The sequence below is a fragment of the Rana temporaria genome, chromosome 1 (genome assembly GCF_905171775.1).
Source record: "Rana temporaria chromosome 1, aRanTem1.1, whole genome shotgun sequence".
Classification (NCBI taxonomy): domain Eukaryota; kingdom Metazoa; phylum Chordata; class Amphibia; order Anura; family Ranidae; genus Rana; species Rana temporaria.
Genome location: NC_053489.1, coordinates 317,568,320 through 317,591,857, shown reverse-complemented (window position 1 = coordinate 317,591,857; position 23,538 = coordinate 317,568,320). Strand labels below are relative to the sequence as shown.

Sequence of the window (23,538 nt, the reverse complement as noted above, 5' to 3'; positions counted from 1 at the left end):
TGCTTTAAAGTGGAACTTCACTCAACGATGACCATCTTTAATCCTTATGCTGCTACATTCATAAATAGATAGGAAAGTATATTATATTTACTTATTTTTTTATTATTATTATTTTTTATTTCATCAGTTACTTCCCAGTTTCCATACCTAGGCAAATTATGGCTTACATCTCAGGAGTCTTCAGGAGGGGAAAGGAGGCTTTCTGAGCCAAGCACACCCTTCTGAATGCATACCTGAGCTACAGGAAGTTAATGTTACATGAATTATCTGCCCTTACACAAGATGGGCACGGTCAGAAATGCTAGGGGGTGTTTTTTCAAAGTGATTTCTCAGTAAAATAAACCATAGGGGACAAGCTTGCTTTGACAGAAAAAAACATTGGCATTTTTGTTTTGTGGGGCTCAGATGAAGTGTAGTTCCATATTTAACCGCTCTGCACCTTGTTGATTTATGTGTATTCACACCTCTGCCAGCCAGTCTTCAGCACATATGTAATAAACTCTTGATGATCAGCACCCTGCTTATTCTAATCCTGAAATATGTTCTCTGTGCCAGGTGTTTATGAATTGGTCACTTATAAATTTAAGCCTGGGGGACCCGCTGTCTGGGGCCAGGCATTTAAAGCTGCCATCTCTACTCATGTTCACAATGGATACGCAAACCTTGTTGGCATTTTCAACACAGAATATGGATTACTCAACCAAGGTAATTTTTATAAGCGCATCATAATTATAGAGCAGTGTTCCTTCTGTCAATAATTTTTCCAAATACTGTGTATATTTATTTTGGCATTTCTTGTATTTGCACAGTCCATGTCCTGTGGTGGAATGAGAACGCTGACAGCCGAGCTGCAGGGAGGCATGTGGCTCATGAGGATGCCAGGGTGGTTGCTGCAGGTAAGTGTTTTTTTTTTTTTTTTTAACAGTAACGTTTATTGGACATACAAACGCATACAAAAGTTCAATGTATATATTTTATGCACATTATTATTATTAATACAGGATTTATATAGCACCAACAGTTTTTGCAGTGCTTTACAACAACGGGGCAAATGGTACAGTTACAATTCAATACAGGTCATTGTTTATTTGGATGTAGCCAACAATGGAGACCTCTATGAACCATTCACATTTTAATAGGGATGTACGGTTTATTTAGAAGTCTTCCAGCTTCTTCAAACCCCCTGATAACTTGCAGGGCTGACCGCTTCTCACTACCTCTTCTGAAAACGTATGTAAAATAACCAGTGAAGGTGATCCTATGTCCATTTTTTCCAGTGATTTTTTTCAAGTAAATACCATTAGAAGCATAACCCCAGCTGATTCTTTCACTTGCAGAATCTGAGCAGTTGTGAAATATATATATATTTTTTTCCTCTGCCCTCGTATTCTGGTAACCTATAAGAACCAGTTACCCTCTATTTTAAAGTTCACCCAAAATAGACACCTGCTTATATACAGCTTGAAACTAAAGCCTGTTAAGGGCTTATTTGAACACTGCTTGTAGCTTGCCAAAGCCTGCTTATGCCTACTAAAATCTTATTTAAAGCTAAACTCTGATAAAAATTCACCCTTGCATTGTTAGGGGTAAGGCCCAGTTCAAACACGGCGTCCAGTTGCCGGAGAGGTAAACTACTGCGGTTTTCTCTCAGGCAGCTGGCCGCTATGTCTGTGGTAGGCTCACTTTTTTTTTTTTTCCTCCACTTTGAAGTGTACAAAATTGCACTTCATTTTATGTTGCTATACAGCAGCATAATGTGCTGTACAGTGCACTTAGATAAATGCAGCAAGTCTGTGTTATGGTGTGAATGGGACACACAGAAAACAGTTGTTTTCTGGGTGTGCTTGTGGCGACCAACGTTTTACAATGCTGTATAACGCCCGTGACCGCACTATGTGTGAATACAGTCTAAATGCTCATTGCTTTTTCTGTCCGCCCTTGAAAAAGATACTTGCCTTATTCCTCACTCCGGAAGGCTCTCTCCCAGTGTCATTGGTCTCAGGCTCTCCGACACTATCGCATACAATGCAGGGCCAGCAAATCCTTCTTTGTAAATGAGAATGCCAACGGTTCACTCACAGCCTGTGAGTTAAAGAGAGTTAACAAAAGCACCAGATGCAGGACAGGGGAATAAAGGGGTAGGGAAAGAGATTAAGGCAGGGTTCGGCAAAATCTGGGCGCCAGGTCGCAATTGCGACTAGAATTGGCACCTGGGGAAGGAAGCATAGGCCTGCAGAAGGCCACAAAGCCGCGGCCTCAATTACCGTCCGGCACGGCCCGACGCGATCGTGTGGCTGGGGAGGTGGGGGCGCAAAATGATAGAGATAGATAGATAGATATATATATATATATATATATATATATATATATATATATATATATATATATATATATATATATATATATATATATATATATCTATCTATCTATCTAGGGCCGAAACAACTAATCGATTATGAAATTAATCGATTACAATTTTCATAATCGATTAATCGGCCAGTAACATAATGGGGTTAAAAAAAAAATGAGCCCTTTATAGTACAAAAAAGCAAATCGCTACTGTAAATATTACTTTCACTGTCCCACAGTAAAAAAATGAACCCCTTCACAGTAGCGATTATTTGCTCTTTTTGTACTTATTTGTTTTTTTTTAACCCCATTATGTTACTAAACATCTCAGGCCTGGGTCATACCTCTGTTTTTTGGTGCTTTTTGCAGAAACACACTACAATTCATTTACATGTTTTTCTATGGGACACATTCACATCCATGATTTTTTTTCAGCTTCTGCGTATTTGGAAAGGGCAAGGAGTTTTTAACGCAAAACAGTGCTATTTTTTTTTTTTGGTTCAATATACTTCAATGGAGAAGCTGCAGAAAAGCATGTAATGTGTTTTTGCAGCAATTTGTGTTTTGTAATCTGCCCAACAACAAATTGGCTCCCAAATTTTTTTTTTTAAGGCTATTATCCGATTTAATCGAAACAATAATCGACCAACTAATCGATTATGAAAATCGTTAGTTGCAGCCCTATATCTATCTATCTATCCACCCACCCAAAATCCATACCAGACCCTTATCCGAGCACACAGCCCGGCAGGTCAGGAAAGGGGGTGTGGACGAGCGAGCGCCACCCCCCCTTCCTGAACCATACCAGGCCGCATTCCCTCAACTCTGCGCCCCGTACACCAAAGCACCTTGTCCCCATGTTGATGAGGACAAGGGCCTCTTCCCTACAACCCTGGCTGTTGGTTGTCGGAGTCTGTGGGCGGGGAGCTTATCAGAATCTGGAAGCCTTATTTAACAAGGGGGCCCCCAGATCCCAGCCCCCCACCCTATGTGAATGATTATGGGGTACATTGTACCCCTACCTGCGGTTTTTAAGTAATTTTTTTAAGACTGCTCTGGCATCTTACTCTCCCCTCTCCGGCTCTTGTCCCTCTTCTGGTGACGTCTTCTGCCTTTGCTGGGTCTTCTAGCCCTCTGCGGTTCTTTTCCCTCTGTCCGCTGTCTTGTGCCTTTGCTGTGTCTTCTAGGCTCTGCGGTTCTTCTCCCTCTGTCCGCTGTCTTCTGCCTTTGCAGAGTCTTCTCCGCTGTCTTCTTGCTCTTTTGCCGGGTCTTCTCACTCTATTGTTCTTACGATGTTAACGCGACACTTCTAGGTGCGTGGTGTGACACTACTTATATTGGCATGGGGCTGGGGTCACCGGGTGATGTCATATGGAGGCCCTGCCCCTTATAACATCACCGCCTCGGTGCATTGGGTGGGACACTTGCTCGTCCCCACCCCCCTTTCTTGACCTGCAGGGCTGTGTGCTCGGATAAGGTTCTGGTATGGATGTTGGGGGGGGGGGGGGGCCTTAATATCAATACCAGACCGAAGGGCCTGGTATGCTCTTGGAGGGCGAACCCATGCCTTTTTTTTTGGATTTTTACATTTTGCATGGAGTTCCCCCTCAAGATTATCAGAGCACAACTCACATTCCAAAGTCGGATCTGTTAAGACAGTGATCTGACTTTGATTCGACTTCAGTGATATTCAATGGGCTGAAGTAGGATCAAAGTCGAACCAAAGTAGTGCAGGGACTACTTTGAAGTTGGCAGGACTTGAAGTCGTACTAATATAAATGGTTGTCATTGGAAATCATGGGGAACGACTTGTCATACGACTTTTCAGTCCCAAGTCACAGGACAAGTCGTACAAGGGAGAAAGGGGCCTTGCATTGATAGTTTTGCTTTTGGTGACATCATCCGCAGCTCAATTAGCCAGGAGAACTTTGCACTTTTAAAATGTAGAAGGACTGTTACATTTAGTATGCTGCAGCTGTCGGGGGCATTCAGTTTTAGTGTAACCATTTCCTTACATTATACTTGGCTTCAGCAAACCTGCAAGTGGAATTTTTTTTTTCTTCTTCTTCTTAACCCTTATTAAAGCAGAGCTTGCAGTAAAATGCAGTTTGCTTAAACTGTCCACGTTCTCTGCCCCTTCAGAAATCACTTACCATTAGTAGGTGTAAAATATATAGGTGCATTTAACCCCTCTTATCCATGTCTGATTTGTAAAGGATTTAATGCAAGGTCCACTTTAACATCTTTCTCAGCGTCATCTCTTTTGCTATTAGCCATTTACTGTTTGAATGTTGTTTTTATTGTGTATTTTTTTTTTATTATGTTTCATTTCCTGTTCTTTGCAGTATTAGTGATTAAAAAAAAACTATATTAATAGTACTTGATCTAAAACTATAAGGCCTCATGCACACTGGGCATGTAGCCCCAGTGCTCTAGGCTCTGGTGTTTAGGTGTGGGTGGAAGGCACAGGCGCACCATCCAGCCCTGCTGCCAGCAGCCTGTAAAAGTCTATTAGCGGCTGACAGCTGTTGCAGCTGGACGTTACGCCATGTGGTACTACCGTTTAGGGCAGTAGGCTCAGGGTCAATTACCTGGAACACAAGCAGTCTGCGCTACAGGTATTTGTCTCTGGGCGCATACTGCCATAAATGTTGGTACCGCTGCAGCAGGTGGGCCATAAGTGAAACCTATAAACTTACGCAGGGCTTTAAATATATATTGTACATTCACACCAGTCCCTGCCCTCAAGGAACTTACAATTTAAGATCCCTAACTCGCATACACACACACACACTAAGGTCAATTTAGACAGGAGCCAATTACCTACCAGCATGTCTTTGGAGTGTCGGAGGAAACCAGAGTACCCAGATGAAACCCTTGCAAGCACAGTGAGAACATGCAAACTCTGTGCAGGTATTGCCATGGTTGGTATTTGAACCCTGGTGCTGCTAGGTGGAAGTGCTAACCACTTAGCCACAGTGCTGCCCATGTATTTAATATAATCCAGGTAAACTCCTGTGTTCATGTGCATTGTGTTAAGGCAGCCCATTCATTTGTATGTGCTGGTAATGTAACGCAGTGCAAAAAAACAGACCTGCACCAATTTGTATTGGTGTGTTATGATGCCCATTCAAAATGTAACAAATTGTGGTGCATTTGCAGTAAATTGCATTTCTACCACATTCTTCTAATACATAGATCTGAACAGCATCTGACTGATATCTGAAAGTTAACATTTTCTAGGGTAAAACAGGTTCATTATATGAATGGCTCCACCAGCAGCATATTCTCTCCTCTTCGTTCCCCCAGCACTCTGTTCTGTAGTTGAAGCAGGAAAAATGACACTGTACTTCCAGGAGTAGGGAGGCATGTGGCCTGTTGTCATATCTGTCATGCAAAGTGCTTGTGCTTGCTGATTGGCACTTGGTGCTGTCATATGGAGGTGGGTAAATTTATCCAGGACTCACTCTCTTCACTGCAGCTGCTGACTAGAGCAAATAGAAGGTAAGTGGGAGCACCTTGTGGGGTTAACAGTTAAAAAAAACTGTTAATTTTCCCTGCATGGACAAAGCACAGGTTCACTTTAACCTACCACTGTCAGAGTATGTGTGTGCTGTTGAACATAAATATGATTAATTTATTTTTGCTTGCAATTTTGTCTTTTTTATGTGGTGTGTTTTTTTTTTCCTACAGTGAGAGAAAGCGTGAGATTTCTTGACTCCCAGAGAAATGCGCTTCTGATTCCAGCACCCTTTTCTCCATTAAAATAACTACGGTTAATTATGATGCACAATTAAATTGAACAGCTTTAATGGATATGTCAATCACTGTGTGCTTTTATTAAACTAATTTGAATCTTTAAATCTGTGTGTCTGTTACATATAGCTTCAAAAAAATAATTTCTGTAATTGAACCGTTGTGTATATAATAAATTTGCAAATTTTTTTATGCGTTTTGCTATTTTCTTAAATTGGGTTTGTTAAACAAATTGTGAGTTATGTATAAAACTATACTCCATTTTGTAATGCCTTGCTTATGTATTGCACACTGCACTCATTGTGCACATGGCACGAATAACACTGGTCTACAAGGAAAAAGCCTCGGAAATGAAGGAAGCAAAATTTTACCAGAATTGGGTCATGAATAAAGAAAAATGAAGTCCTGAGTATTAATTGGCTCCAGTTTCCAAGATACAGCTTCAGGTTAAAATTGCGAGGGGGATGTGCGATTTATGCTCCTTAACTTTTCTGCGAAACGTGATTTAGCAATGAGAATGGTGTCACATCAATCATTATAAATCTATATTTTTATTGATACCAATAACATAACTTTCCATTCATTTTTTTTTTTTCATGCTCCCTCTACACCATTGGGATTGCTAAAGGCATGGACTCTTTCTTCTTGTTTAGCCAATGACGCAGATAAGTTGCACATTTAATGCAACAATAATGAGAGGCCCAACTCTTGTACTGATTCCATATTTTGCATCCAAAATTTTACCGCTGCCGTCATACTGCACTTTTGAGATGCAAATGTAACCTCGCCACAACTGTAGCAGAAGTTTACACAGTTTAGAAGCATCTTGGCTTCTCAGGGAAAATATCACGCAACTGTTCCTTGGAAATATTAGGCAATGACACTTTCACAAGCCACCAGATGTTACTGTATGATGCGTAGATCTGATCAAGACAAATGTACCTTGCATCAAAAGAACAATACATTACAGTTGGGTAACAACCTTTTAGTCTCAAAGTGAAGATAAATGTATACACTTCCAAAATGTGCCATTTTCATTGTTCTAACGCACTTTGTCAAGGTTACGAGGCATCATGATCATCAGACATCTCCATCCCTTGTAGGCAAATTTATATTGTGAAATATCTTAAACTTTAGCCAACCTGCACCTGTTTTCTATTTCATCTAATCAAAGGGCCAGATCCACAAAAGGGATACGCCGGCGTATCTACTGATACGCAGTCGTATCCCTGTTTCCCCTGTTCACAGAATCAGTTACGCATAGATATTCCTAAGATCCGGCAGGTGTAATTGTTTTACACTGCCGGATCTTAGGATGCAGTACCGCGGCCGCTGCTGGGGGGAGTTTGCGTCGTAATCCAGCGTCGGGTATGCAAATGAGGAGTTACGTTGATCCTCAAAGCTTTTTCGCGTTCGCTACGTCGCCGCTACGTTAGTTTCCCGTCGCTTAGTTACACTTTTGTGAGGCAGCCCTACTTTTACACAGCAGGCGTTCTGGCCGTCCTTCCCGCGTTGAATTTTTAAATTTTACGTCGTTTGCGTAAGCCATACGGAAATACGCTACGCGCCGTTCAAAAAATGACGTCACGTCGCGCAATGCACGTCGGGAAAAAAGCGTCGGGAGCATGCGCAGTACGTCCGGCGCGGGAGCGCTCCTAATTTAAATGGGACTCGCCCCATTTGAATTGGCCCGCCTTGCGCCGGACGGAGTTGAGTTACACCGCCGCAAATTTCCAGGTAAGTGTTTTGTGGATCGGTACCTAACGTAGGAAATTTGCGTCAGTGTAACTTAAATCTAAAAAGTTACGTTGCGCTGCCGGGCTGTGGATCTGGCCCAAAATATTTAAGGATTTACACATTTTATCTTTGAGGTCCATAATTTTTACAAATTTTTAGACCAGTATAATGTTTTCATTCCGTATGCACGTTCTTTTGAGACCGGATAAAGATTAGCCTGCTTATGTTACGCCCCTTTGTTACCATAAAAGTACAACTATAATATTAATGTGATACCTACGTAAGCATGTGTATAAAAAAAAAAATACTTCAGTTGCGCCAAATAAACAGACTAGTGATTTGGAAAGGTTCTGAGTGTATATTTTTTGATCTAGAACTGACATTCACAAGGAAGCATGTGATGTGCATGCGTCACAAGAAGGGGAAATGGGAGGCGTGACTGTCTGGGGAGAGCACTGACTGACTACACTGATGGCTGCATACATTCTCTTACAGTGCCGGAATTCATAAGAAAGCGTGAGACGCGCATGCATCACAAGAAGGGTAAATGAGAGGTGGGATTGAGTGGGGCACAGATGGCTGGCTGGGGGGGAGCAGGGACTGATAACAGTACATGGAAGCATCAGTGAGCAGCCACTTTTGACTGCGCAAATCTATAATTGTCGTCGGAAAGAGGAATAGATAGTATTGTCGTTTTAATTTTATAAATGGGTTATTAGAAATAGAAAAAAAAGTGTATAATGCAAAAGTCGATAGTCCTAAAAATCTAAGGGAGATTATAATTTTTGGCTGGACTTCCACTTTATATAGCATAAAATGAACTGTGGATGGCTGGGCAGCAATTGACAAAATATGCAAGTATGCACACCATACTAACACATGATGCCGTAATTGGTGGTTGTGCTCTCTTTCAGTGATGAGAGGTGTCTTCTCCACACGGGGCACCTGAGCCCCTGCAAGGTAAATCTTGATGAATTTACCCAGCCTGAAAAGTCCTGGTGCTGGATACAGTCACCCATAGACATGAATAGCTGTGCGTGGCTGTATTTGTGTATACACTGCTTGCATATAACTTCTTAATAGCATTCAAGCTTTTGCAAAAATAGAATGGTTTCTTTCTACGTGGGGAAAAATGCAACAGAATTGCATGGGTTCAGGTGCCCGTGTGTAAAAGGTCTTATGTAAAGTAACCATTCTGTCTTTACAACTTTAGTTCAGTCAGTGTAATTTGTTAACCATCTGCTTTGCCTTTAAAGCAGTATTAAACTCAAAAGCAAACATTTATTATATTGCAGCTTAGCAATTCTTTGTGATGGCTGCTCTCATTTTCTTTTTTATGCTTTTTTTCTTCTATATTTATCTGGTGGTACATCCACGAAATCTGGTGTTACAATGATGAGTTTTATTTATTTATCTAAAATCTTTATCCCAAAAGAAAAGTTTGGCTTTACTTTGTCAGTGTATATAAATCTGCTAGTACATCTAACACTCCCCTCCCCCCAGGCTGACAATGCAGCTATCCAAAGGTGCCCCGCCATCCAGAGTGGGATCACTATATTACAGGAGGTGTCTTACTGACCAGATCACCAGGTGCAAACAATAAATCAACACATCTGTGACTAAAGTGTTTTGGAAGAAGTTACTGTTTTTGGACCCCGAACTCATGCTGCGAGCTGTATGCAGCTTAGATGTGAACTCAGGCTTGCCAAAATTTAGGTTGGCTCCATTCTTTGGCATTGTGGTAACACGTTTGACCGCACTATATAGGTGCATCTCATAAAATTAGAATACTATCAAAAAGTTCATTTATTTTGGTAATTAAATACAAAAAGTGAAACTCGTATATTGTATATAGATGCGTTACACACAGAGTGATATATTTCAAGCATTTCTTTATTTTAATGTTGATCATTATGGCTTACAGCTAGTGAAAAAACGAAATTCAGTATAACATTTGAATATTAAATAAATATTAATAAAGAAAAAAAAAATTTTAATACAGAAATATTGGCTTATTGAAAATTATGTGCACTCGGTTGGGCTCCTTTTGCATGAATTACTGCATCGATTTGGGGAGCCGTGTCATCTACTGGTTTTGGTCCACTGTGTTTTATCAAGTCCAAAGTCAGTGCAGCCCTCTACCAGGAAATTCTAGAGCACTTCATGCTTCCTTCTGCTGACCAGCTTTATGGAGATGCTGATTTCATTTTCCGGCATGACTTGGCACCTGCCCAAACTGCCAAAAGTACTAATACCTGGTTTAATGACCATGACATCACTGTGCTCGATTGGCCAGTAAACTTGCCTGACCTAAACCTCATAGAGAATCTGTGGGGTATTGTCAAGAGAAAGATGAGAGATACCAGACCCGACAATACAGATGAGCTGAGGGCAGCTATCAAAGCAACACGGGCTTCCATAACACCTCAGGCTGATCGCCGCCATGCCACGCTGCATTGATGCAGTAATTCATGCAAAAGGAGCCTCAACCAAGTATTGAGTGTATACTATACTGTACATGGACATTTTCAGTAAGCCAACATTTATGTATTAATTTTTTTTTTTTTTTTGGTCTTATGTAATCTAGTTTTCTGAGATACTGAATTTTGGGTTTTTACGAGTGGTGAGCCATAATCATCAAAATTAAAAGAAAATGCTTGAAATATATCACTCTGTGTAAGACATCTATATAAAATATGAGTTTCACTTTTTAAATTGAATTACTGAAATAAATGAACTTTTTGATAATATTCAAATTTTATGAGATGCACCTGTAGTGCACAACGCATCCTAAAACATGAACTGTTTTGTGATACAATGAATTTTTAGTTGTGGCCCTGGATCTTATTGAACATGCAATTTTGCAATGTGCACATTTGTGCCTTGTGGCATGCTGTAAATAAAACATGCAGGTACACTAAAAAGTCGGTTGTGTTTCATTGGCAGTCTATTAAAAATGAATGGTCTGCCTTGTGGGAAAATGAACCACAAAGGTGTTTATCTGGCCTCAAAGTGTAAATTGCCTCATTCTTTATCAAACTTCTTGTAGCAGTTCACAGTCACAGTTATATACATAAAAACAAAACGGTAGCTTGGCATTAGCTTTCTGTAACCACAGCCATAGGATTCATCTACGGATATGGCTAGGTTGGATGGTTATAATGTAATAAATCCAAAGGTAGAGCACAACATCATAGTGCTTAATATTTGATTTACTGATAACAGAAAAGTCTAAAAAATTGTACTTAATGCAAATCGCACACTGCGGAAATATTACTTATCATTACCACTAGTACTTTTGACCGGCGAATAGTGAATTGGGTGCATGTTATGAACCTACTTTTGACATTTAATATAAATATATATATATTGGTCCTAGATACAGGTAGTCCCCGAGTTACGAACACAATAAGGACTGTATGTTTGTTCGTAAGTCGAAGTTGTTCATAAGTGTAACTTCCGGTCGGAACACTGCATTCGTAAGTGTTCGTAAGTGTAACTGCCGCCTGTGCATGGATGTGGTATGTTCCAAGCACTTGCTATGTTATCTGGGGCATAGTACGGCAGTGTGGGATGTGTCTGGAGGTGCTCAAAAGGTATCCTGGACCAGCGTGGAGCACAAGTGGCCGGCGTTTGGGACCGTTCGTAAGTAGGAGTCGTTCGTAACTCGGGACTGCCTGCATCTCCATGTGGGGTGTGTAATAAATCAGGCCGACAAGAGCTAGTTGTATGCCGTCTGTATAATCTTCTTTGTGAAGTTAGAGTATAACTAAAGATAAAACTTTTTTGTTTTCAGTTTTGAAAAGAGTGGAGATGAATTAGACCCTCTCTCAGGTTTTTCACCCTCAGTCTTTGTCCTCATGACCATTATCACCCAAAGTGAATAAAAATCCCAAATGTTGGGTTGTCACCAGAATACAAGAATAGAGAGGAAATCTTCCTATAGGGAAACTAGTTCTGGTGACAACCGGGGATTCCCTCACTCCGGAAAGATCTCCGCTCACTTCCGGGTTTGGCTATGGGACACAAAGTGAAGGGAAGTTTCCCCTTTGGGACACAGAGGGAAAAAACCTTGTGGACAGTCTTCCCAGAAAAGTTGAAGCTGTTATAGCTGCAGAGGGTGGGCCAACTCAATATTTAACCCTACGGACTAAGACTGGGATGCCATTAAAGTTCATGTGCGTGTAAAGGCAGGTGTCCTAATACTTTTGACAATATAGTGTGAAACATACATATATTTTATATATATAGATATATATATGAATATAAAAGCATATATTCTTTATACAGTATGTGTGTGTGTATATATATATATATATATATATATATATATATATACAGTATATATATGTGTGTGTGTGGATAATCCCTGAGGTTAGGCTCTCTGGGATTCTACCATGTGGATTTTCAGGCACTTCAGTCAAAGCACAGGTTTAATAAAAATTATGGCGAACAGCCCTGCAATTGTTTGGGTTGGTAAATGACTCTTGTTACGTTTTAAAATTTTAAGTGGTTGTAAACCTCAGACATAAAATATGAACAAAGTATATACCACTATAGTGTGCACTTGTTTTAATTAGAAGCACTAAGGCCTCATGTACACTGCTGCTGATAAACAGACATTTAGAAGCAGTTGGACTTTTTTTTTCCAGCTGTCCCTGAACTCTCTTCTGTTATCTGTCCATGTACACAGAGTTTAGAATCGTTTAGAGGCAGTTGAGTTTAGTGGCATTTTCTTGTAAGCAAACAATTGCATTCAGGAAGGAAGTTTACTGGCATTTCAAACACCAAATGCTTGTAACTGCTTGTAAACTTGTGAAAATTCTGTAACCCGAGTTGAGGCATGTTTTTGTTTATAAGTGTTTATAAAGAGGAACATGTAAGATATGGGAAAAACACAATTTTCACCACATGCTGTTGCCTGCACAGGGAGGGGAGACAGAAAGACGGACATTGAGAGACAGAGAGAAATAAATAAACAGAGAGAGAGAGAGAGACACACACACACAGACAGAGAGACAGAAAGAGAGAAACAGAGAGAGAAAGAAAGAAAGAGGGAAAGAGAAACAGACAGGGAGAGAGAAAGAAACAGAGACAAAGAGAGAAAGAGGCCGACAGAGAGAGAGAGAGAAACAGACAGAGAGAAAGACAGACAGAGAGAGAACTAGACAGAGAGGGAGAGAGAGAAACAGAGAGAGAGAGAGGACGACAGAGAAAGAGAGAAAAAGACAGAGAGAAACAGAGAGAAAGACAGACAGAGAGATAGAGAAATAGACAGAGAGAAATAGAGAGGGAGAGAGACAGAGAGATAAACAGACAGAGAGAGACGCAGACAGAGAGACTGAAACAGAGAGAGACAGACAAAGAGAGAGAGAAACAAACAGAGGGAGAGAGAGAAACAGACAAACTGACTGACAAAGAGACAGACAGAGAATCCATAGTTAAAGCGGGAGTTCACCCGAAAAAATGTTTTTAACCTTAGATTGATGCTCATTTTGTCAAGAGGAATCAGGTAGTTTTTTTTTAAATCGAAGCCGTACTTACCGTTTTAGAGATGCATCTTCTCCGCCGCTTCTGGGTATGGTCTTCGGGACTGGGCGTTCCTACTTGATTGACAGGCTTTCGACAGGCTTCCGACGGTCGCATACATTGCGTCACGAGTAGCCGAAAGAAGCCGAATGTCGGCGCGGCTCTATACGGCGCCTGCACACCGACGTTCGGCTACTTTCGGAAAATCGTGACGCGATAGATGCGACCGTCGGAAGCCTGTCAATCAAGTAGGAACGCCCAATCCCGCAGCCCGTACCCGGAAGCGGCGGAGAAGATGCATCTCTAAAACGGTAAGTATGGCTTCGATTTTAACCACTTCCCTACCGGCCCATAGTAAAATGACGTCCACAAAGAACCTCTGCCGTTCAGAGTGGACGTCATATGACGTCCTGGGCTTTGTGGGGGGATATCTGAATGATGCCTGCAGCTAGAGGCATCATTCAGATATCCTTCTAAACTGCCGGCGATTCTGCACAACGTAAGAACGATCATAGCGGCGGTTCCGCCGCTAGATCGTTCTTACAGGCGGCGGGAGGGGACATCCCCCCCCTCCCGCCGCCATCCGGTGCTTCTCCGGGCTCTCCCGTGCCATCGGGGGCCCGGAGAACGAATCGTCCGGCGCGCGCAGGAAGCATAGAGATGACTGGTGACCAGATGGTCACCAGTCATCTCTATGACCGTCGGAGGACCCGGGCGCGATGTGATGACGTCACGCCCGGGTCCCCGTAAGTAAACAAAGCCGCGATTGCGGCTGCTAAGCAACAGCAAGCATGAGATCGGTGAATTTTTTTCACCGATTTCATGCTTTCCAGCCTGGAGGAGAGATGTGGGGTCTTATTGACCCCGCATCTCTCCATAAAGAGGACCTGTCACACACATTCCTATTACAAGGGATGTTTACATTCCTTGTAATAGGAATAAAAGTGATCAAAAAAAAAAAATTAAAAAAAAAGTGTAAAAAAAGAAATAAATATATAAAAAAAAAAAAAAGAAATAAAATTTATTTTTTTAACGCCCCTGTCCCCGGTAGCTTGCGCGCAGAAGCGAACGCACACGCAAGTCCCGCCGACATATGTAAACGCCGTTTAAACCACACATGTGAGGTATCGCCGCGTGCGTTAGAGTGCCAGCAACAATTCTAGCACTAGATCTCCTCTGTAAATCTAAACTGGTAACCTGTAAAATGTTTCAAATCGTTGCCTATGGAGATTTTTAAGTACCGAAGTTTGGCGCCATTCCATGAGTGTGCGCAATTTTAAAGCGTGACATGTTAGGTATCTATTTACTCGGTGTAACATCATCTTTCCTATTTTACAAAAAAATTGGGCTAACTTTACTGTTTTTTAATTTTTTTAATTCATGAAACAATTTTTTTCCAAAAAAAAGGCGTTTGAAAAATTATTGCGCAAATACCGTGCAAGATAAAAGGTTTCAATGACCGTCGTTTTATTCCCTAGGGTGTCTGCTAAAAAAACATATATAATGTTTGGGGGTTCTGCGTAATTTTCTAGCAAAAAAATTATGATTTGTACATGTAGGAGAGAAGTGCCAGAATAGGCCTGGTATGGATGGGTGTATAACTGCCCTGTATGGAAGAGGTTAAAAAAACTACCCGATTCCCCTTGACAAAATGAGCATCAATCTAAGGTTAAAAATTAACATTTCCGGGTGAACCTCCACTTTAAAGCACACTGCTGTCTCTTCTCTCATAGAATGGCTGAAATAGTTAATAATTTATACGTTTTCCCTGCATTGTGGACATTTGGGAGGGTCTCCTGAGGTTATCTTTAACAAACGCTTCTAACCTCATAACTGCTGCTAAACTAGTATAAACTCAGTATGTAAAAGCTGTAAAATTGAAGTTTTTCACTGTTGGGTACTATCTGTCCAGTTAAATTGTTCAGGAGAGGTTGCAAAACATCTTGTGTGCATTAAGCCTGTACACAGGACTTTTTTACAATCTCTCCTGAACGATTCAGCTTGACAGATAGTAACCCATGTTTAAAACGTCCATTTTTCCGCGTTTACATGCCGCGTTTAGGCGCGTTTGCATTTAGAACCTTTTTAAAAATGAAAAACTCCTGCAAACTAAATGTGGCTAAATGCGAGTTGAAATACCTCTAAACTCAGCTTCTGAACCTATTTTTGTTGCGTTCTAAAAAAAGCCTGTAAACTCAACTGCCTAGAAAAGACTGTAAACGACCCTGTGTACATTGTGTTTATCAAATGAAGTGTGGAAAATGAGAAATCAATATTGTCAGATTTTTTATTATTATTTGACTTATTACAAGGCAATTAACATGGATCTATATCTAAACAAATTTTTAATACTTAAACAGTTATTAACAATACAAATAGTTTTTTTCAGTCATGGAAATTTCAACTGAAGTATTAAACTTATAATCTAATATACTGTAAAACCTTTTTTTTCTTTTCTGTTTTTATGCAACATTAATGGGTATTCCAGTGCAAAAATAGATCCCATTAAAGACAGCTTAAAGTGCTTGGAATGAAGGACCAAAGAGTGAAACAATGTATGAAAAACATCACATCACCTCACGTAGAAGAAATGTTTCTGAATGGGAGCCACGTTCCAGAAGCAGGAAAAGCTCCCAGACCATTTATAATACATACAGGAAAGAATAGACTTAGTGGCACATGGAGTCTGACTTATCTATTAGTTTTGGATTAGTAGGAAAGAATTCATTTACACAATGGGCCAGTTTAAGCGTTGTGATTACCCACCTACCACGATGTGTTAAGGGAAAAAAGCTGGAGACTTTTTAGACCTTGAGATAAAGACAGACATACACATTACCACAGTTATTCCATGATGACTATACAATGAATAAGGGTCAAGTGGTGATCAGGTATAAATAAGCATCCTAAAAACTCAAAAGTAAGAATTGTGCGTTTAACCTATCATTCATTGTGGTGGACTTACTAAAGGAGAAAAGCATGTTCACTCTGCAGAATTCATTTTTACTTTCCAAGAGAATTTTCCCTTAGCTACACTTTGCAAAGATTACCCAACTATATGCAAGAAAAGAAAAAAAAAAACAGGATTTTTACTTGCACATAATTGGTCCATAGAAGTTAGCAGGTTTTCACCTCATTCTCTAAGCTAAAAATTCACTCTGCAAAGTTCCTTTAATAAATCAGGGTCATTGTGTGGTCAGTGTATGGCAAACCTAGCTGTGGCATAACACCATTGATGCATTTGTCTGGAAGAAATCACAAAGCAGAACTCTACTAATATATATATATATATATATATATATATATATATATACGCACACACACACACACATATATATATATATATATATATATATATATAGTTATGTTTTTATTTGAAGTTCTGCTCTCCCCAGAATGCTGTTCTCTGATGATGTATGCAACACAACCAGTGTCAGCATGGTTCAAGTGTGGCACTAATATGAGTGTAACAATACGTTATCAATACTCTGTTAAAGTTGATCATTATGGTAGAAATATTGATAACTTGGCACTGCACCCATGGCATAATTTAGGCACATGAAAATTGCCACTGATTACTTCAGATAATCTTGATAACCTGTCCTTATCATCCAGCAATAACGGTAACTGGTAAGGCAATGCTTAAAGAACAAGAAAATCAACTTTTCCCCATGAAACATAAGGTGCTGGGCTTTATAATGCTTCTTGCATAGACTGAGGTAAAAAAATAACAATTGCATTGATAAGTACATTAAACTTGTTCTAGTACTTAAATTTTAGGAAGAATTTTTTATTTATTTTTTAACAGTAAAGTTAGGAAGGATTCTTAATAAAAGCAATACCAAATGGCCTTCCTTCCAACGTTGCCTATTGTTGGCTGTTAACTTGGGTAACAATAACCTGCCATTGTCACCTTCATTCTTATTTCCAACTAGCTCGGTAGCTAGTGAGGTAATATTGTCCCATCCAAACCAGAATTAAAGATGGCTGCAAATAAATCAAGATTGTCTCAACAGTGGCTCCATTTGTATGAAGCAAGACTCAGGCTACTTGGAAAAATCTCCTGATGTCCAATCATGAACAGAGGTAACCCATAATTGCCTTGTGAAGCAGTAACAGAAGATTGCATGCATGCTCTGTATAGTGGATGAACATGTTAAATGAAGGTAGCTTTGTTTGGTGTCAGATCATTCAGATTTGAACAGATTTCACTAATATATTGCCCCCCCCCCCTAAAGGATAACTAATAAGTATACTTTTAGATAATCTAAGGTTACCACCCATTATTTGCAATATATAGATCAAACATCTCCCTCTTCCACCCATGCACTGCTGTTTGTAGCTACTTTATAATTCCCTATAGAAAAATAGCTGTGCAGGAGCAGTTCCACTGGCCCTTCAGCTCACAGAAGAACTAAAACCTCCCCATGTGATGAGTAAGTAATGGCATTTGTAAGGTGATGTACTGATGGTGGTCTATGATGGGGCATATGAGTTGAGAGAGTTGAGTTGAGCATATGTAATCAATAGGAAAGACAAGAGTATTTTTCTTCTAGAACAGTTACTCTAAAACACTGATCAAGTAAACTGAGCAAATCAGCCCTAAACACTGCAAAATTAACAAAGACAACATGGTGGCTGAAAATGAGACATTTCTGCTTGCGTGTAGACTGTAACATTGAAGAAAAACACTATAACATTATGAATGGAGTCCTGCATTGCTCTAAAGCAGCCTTTCTCAACCTTTTTTTTTAACACAGAGGAACCCTTAAAATAACGTTCCAGACTCGGGAACCCCTGCTAAATATTACTATATCTACAACTCATAGTACATTAGGTTGATGGTCAGTAGAAAGAATGCTCCTTACACTTATGGTCATTGGGAAGAATTACCCTCTTACAGATAGCTAAAAAGACCAATGGTGTCAGTGGGAACTTATCTAAGAAGCAGAAATTGATCATTGCTCAATGAACCCCTAACAACCTCTACAGGAACCCTGATTGAGAAACCCTGCTCTAAAGGTTGGCTTTCACATAGGCTGTTCCACATAGATTTGTATTAGCAATTCGAAAGGCCTTAGCTAAAACTTAAAATAACAAGTGAGGCATTTTGAAAGTGGAGGGAGGGCTCCATTGCCAGGTCGTGTAAACTAAACCTAATATTAGGTTACATTGCCTGCATCGTGGGCACTGAGGGCCTTCGTCCCCTTTACACTAAACACTTTCCTGATGTCAGCACCTCTGTTTGTGGCTGTCAAAGCACCAGGTCATGTGACACAAAGCATGTCAATAGGGCTCCTTGTTCAGCAAGACAGGTAAAACTCTATTTTACCCAACCACCCACCCCAACACCTCTCAAATTGTTCAAAGTAGGCTTATATTTTAAGTTAGGTCTACTTCAAGGCAAAGAAATTAAGTGATGTAACCCACAGCAATCATTCAGAATTCATCTTTCACCAATCTGAAATTTGATTGGCTGCACGGTTATCGCATCTTGCCCAAAATATAATTGCTCTATCCATTGCCCTATTATAGAATACCATGTATATGCTGACTGTTTGCTGAGGATTTGCTGAGGATGAGATATGACAATTTGTAGCATACAGACAAAACTGAAACACAATCCATTAAGAACATAAGCGGTGTAATGTAAAATGACTGTGGCTGAGATGTATACTTTGGGTACTAAGCTTATCTTCCTCGCTCTACTTATATCCAAGCTTCACGCATGGAAAGACTATTATTTCAAATTCTTGGCTTGTTGATGAAAATGCACTGGAGTACCAAAAAGAGTGCATCAGTTTTTTTCTTTTTTTTTATAAAAGGAAGAGCATGTCACATGCAGGTAATTGCACATGATCACAAATATCCTAAAGTAAACTAGAAGTCATAATCAAAATAAAAACAAAAATATATTACTTGAAGTTCTAAAATTTAAAAAAGCCCTAAAGACATTAGTCAAATGTCAAAATAACAACAAAAGACACCTGTAACAATGCTACAGAACAAAAAACAACTTTAGAAAACATGGATCTAAAGCAGTATAAAAAAAAATAAGAAAAAGTACTATATTGTGGTCTGCATCCACACACGATACGTTGTGGCTCATGTTTTTTGATTTGCTAACATTTATTAATGAGAATATAGTAAACTCTAGATAATTTAAATAAATTACAAATACTGGATGCAGTCAGTCTTTCTATTGGGATTTCACACTGGCCTGATCTGAAATGCTGATAATGGCTTCTCTAGTAGGAGTCTCTGCAAAATTGTGGACTGTGCTATAAAGCAGATATAAAAAAAAAATACACAGGGCAGTCTTAGTGGTGACAACACATCTCCTGAAGCCCACACATATATCCCCAATATTAAAGATAGTCCTTCTGAACAGACCAAGTTTGGTTCTCCTGACGAATATCAAAGCCCCATACAGTAATAAATAGTAACTGGTCAAGATTTGTCAGTGGTAAGATCGTTGCAGTCCTGGAACAGAACATGGTAGACATATGTAGCAACCCCACTTTTCGGCAGGATACAGTGGGTGCAACATTACAGATTCACATTGTCATACTGTTGGCCTCTAAGTTCAAGTCTTCTACTTGTACAGTACAACAAGGCAACACAAGAGGCACTGCCTCTGTTCTGGAATTGTATTTTTCATTTTGCATTGATTTGCATTGCATTGAGTGGTAGCTCTGTAGTCCAGTTTATGATGCCTCCCTCAGTGCTCAGGTGTTAGTGACCTGACCTCTGGCATTCACTTTCCATGACCTGGCCAAGGGAGGCTTTTTATGAAAATCCTCTGTACTTGTCCAGTTTGACTTGTCACACACAGCTTTCTTTAACCTTCTCATCCTGGAGAAATGATGTCAGGACAGCCATATCTACAACAGTCTGGTTTTTGTGCAATGACAAGTCCTTCAAATGATCATCATCACTTTGGTCCTTGGCAAAATTAACAAACACCTAGAGAAAAAAATACAAATAGTCCATGTTACTTTGCAAGTAGGGAAAATTCTATTTTTAAACACTTCTTCTTAAAAGATATTTTGAGTTCTTATTGCCGGGTTCCACTTTTATATTATAACATTATCTTGTTATGTTATTAAATGTATAAGTGTGTAGACTATTCATTAGAGCAATGTTTCTCAACCTTTTATCATTCAAGGCACCCTTCAAAATTGTGCACAATCTCGAGGCACACCATTCTAAATGATAGAAAAATAAAAACTATGGGACTAAACATAATCCATCAACATCCACACTCGTAGGACACCCAACGTTAGTGATTTATTCTTCTGAAGCAAATACACCTTTGCACACTGATACTGACTAGTATTCCAACATTTCTCTTCTCAGTTTCTTGCCCTCACTCAGCTAATGGGACCCCAGTGCTGGCGGAGAGGGGCAAACAAGGATGCTGTACAGGCACCTGATGTCCTCCTTATCAACCGATGACATCATTGGTTGATAGGACGCCGGTGGCTAGAAAGTTTTAATGGTGCAGAACCCCTCCCTCTTAGATTGTAACCTCGCAGGAGCAGGGCTCCTCTAACCCTCTTGTTTTGAACTGTACTGTTGGTGTAGTGTCTACCTACATTGTAAATTGCAAACTTTTGGCGCTATATAAATCCTGTATAATAATAATAATAATACAACAACACACATAGATAGGAACATCAGATTCCTGTCTGAATTCACAGTTGGCACTGCGATCTGTAAACTGGGGGTGTCATTAACTTTGTCTTGACACCCGCAGCAGTTCGTAGAGGGCTGTGTAAACTGCCTGCAGGGGGAGATACGATGCGGGAACCCGCAGTGGAATCAAGCTGGTTCTCGCACTGCAATGGTGTGAACCCAGAATGAATGAGGGAAAATCAATTGATTCCCTTTCATCCAAGGAAAACAGCATACATGAAGGAATCCTCCTTGCCTGCAGCTGTCTGAATACTCGAACAGTGACTGAATTCGACTGGACACAGTCAATGTGAAAGAAGTAGAAGTATACAGTTTCCAGATGCTGTAAAACAGTAATGCCCTGTACACACGATCGGTCAATCAGATGAGAACGGTCTGATGGATTTTTCCATCAGTTAACGGATGAAGCTGACTGATGATCAGTCGTGCCTACACACCATCAGTTAAAAAAACGATCGTGTCAGAACGCAGTGACGTAAAACACAACGACGTGCTGAAAAAAATGAAGTTCAATGCTTCCAAGCATGCGTCTACTTGATTCTGAGCATGCGTGGATTTTTAACCGATGGACGTATCCACAGACGATCGTTTTTTTTCTATCGGTTAGGTATCCATCGGTTAATTTTAAAACAAGTTTCAAATTTTTTAACCGATGGATAAATAACTGAAGGGGCCTACACACGATCGGTTTGGTATGATGAAAACGGTCCATATGCCGCTGTGTACGCGGCATAACAGTTGAAGACACAGACCACAACTGTGAACCGTTAGGTAGATGTACTCATAAAGTTTGTGTCCCGCTACTGAGGGAAGTAACATAGGCACATCACGTGACTAGTCAGTCAAAATGGCAGCGTCTGTAGTGGAGAAGGCGTTTTGTGTTCTCGAATTGAGCAAAACAGAATCTGTAACTGTTGTGCAATGGCATTTTTGATCATGATTTGGAAAATAACCTCCAACCAGAAAATCTATCTACGATTGGCATCAAAAATTTTAAACCATTTGCTGTTTGTGCAAACTTTAAAGTCCTGGACATGTATCGGAAGAAATCGTCAAATGTTTTTTCGCTGCCATTCAACGAAGCCTGGGAAAATCAACACGGAGGGTCGTGAAGTGCAGTGCAGTGCATAATGTTAATCAAAGGCACGATAGATGAAAAGCTATTACCTTCCCTAGAGCCTCTTTCTACCTTAATCTGTCTGATTACTTGACTTTCACAGGCATGTGAACCAATAATATTACACCATTCACATGTATATACTGTAAATATTTAAATGTTTAAAAGAAGGGTAATAAAGCAGTACTCGCTTTCCTTTTATAAAGCTTATTTGTGGACAATGCTGTTTGATATCTAAATGCACTGCATGGTATTTTGGTGAAAATTTGAATAGATACACTAGGTGGCGCCAGTCAGTTAGAGATAACTAATAGCCTAGGCTAGAACATTGAATAAGATGGTAACAGAAAAACTGCAGTGGGCCCCCGAGACAAAAGAATTAGCTTGTTTATGCAGAAAGACCATCTTTAGATTGAAATGTTGACTTTCAATTGCCCGGTTGATGACAAGACATTATTTAATAAACCCCTTTGACACATATATGTATATATATATATAGAGAGAGAGAGAGATCTTTCTCTCTCTATATATATATCTATAGATCTATATAGATAGATAGATAGATAGATAGATAGATAGATAGATAGATAGATAGATAGATAGATAGATAGATAGATCTATATATAGATGTATATATCTATATAAATATATATCTATCTATATAAAAACACACTATTACACACATAGATACTCACTTGGTCAAGAGTGGTCTGAGAGACTGAATAATCTTCAATGTGAAGTTTTTTCTTGTTCTTGGATAAGATGCTGAAGATCCTAGCCAAGGAAGAGTGTGAGGACCGCAGTTGGTACTGCAGCATTCCTCTATGTTTTTCCTTTAACATGCTCCCTGGGAAGGCATGGCTGAAGAAATCCTCCACAGGTTTTAGGTCTGGATTTGAACCTCCTATCCGTACTACAATTGTGTACCCATCTCCAAACCTGTCAGACAGGAAGAATCAGAACACTTTTATTATCTCAGTATATACAGACATCGAGATCAAAGACAAAAGCACAGTGAACAAATATTGTAAACTACTTTTTAATGCTACGTTGTGAAATCCGGACCAATATATAGTAAAAAAAAAAGAATGTGCAAATGTACAGATAAAAGTCAATAGGGCAATGTACAAAGTGCAGTACTCAAATATAAGACTGAAAGGTAATCAATCAGCGCAAATGAAAATAATAATAAATACAAGCAGCTGAACACTCAGGCCCCATACACACCATAGAATCTATCCGCAGATAAATCCCATCAAATGGGTTTCTGCGGATAGATCCTATGGTGTGTACACTCCGTCGGATATCTATCCGCAGATAAATCTCCCCTGGAATGGATTTCCAGCAGATAA

At 39.9% G+C, this 23,538-nt stretch overlaps 2 protein-coding genes across 5 annotated transcripts in view; one reads left to right on the top strand and one right to left on the bottom strand.

The window, feature by feature from the left end:
- The window catches only part of NIPSNAP3A (nipsnap homolog 3A), a 52,552-nt gene extending 46,255 nt beyond the window's left edge, over positions 1-6,297 (top strand). The window contains exons 4-6 of the mRNA XM_040359455.1: positions 556-705; positions 810-896; positions 6,043-6,297. Coding sequence (XP_040215389.1) covers positions 556-705; positions 810-896; positions 6,043-6,119 — 314 coding nt within the window. The 3' untranslated portion in view covers positions 6,120-6,297. The remainder of the gene's footprint in view (positions 1-555; positions 706-809; positions 897-6,042) is intronic.
- Positions 6,298-18,998: 12,701 nt separating this feature from the next.
- ABCA1 (ATP binding cassette subfamily A member 1) overlaps positions 18,999-23,538 on the bottom strand; it is a 149,433-nt gene continuing 144,893 nt past the window's right edge. For all 4 annotated transcript variants that reach the window (XM_040359419.1, XM_040359427.1, XM_040359436.1 and 1 more), the window contains 2 exons: positions 22,882-23,125; positions 18,999-20,337 (listed from right to left, as the gene is read on the bottom strand). In XM_040359419.1, the coding sequence (XP_040215353.1) occupies positions 20,197-20,337; positions 22,882-23,125 (385 nt within the window). In that variant the 3' untranslated portion in view covers positions 18,999-20,196. The remainder of the gene's footprint in view (positions 20,338-22,881; positions 23,126-23,538) is intronic.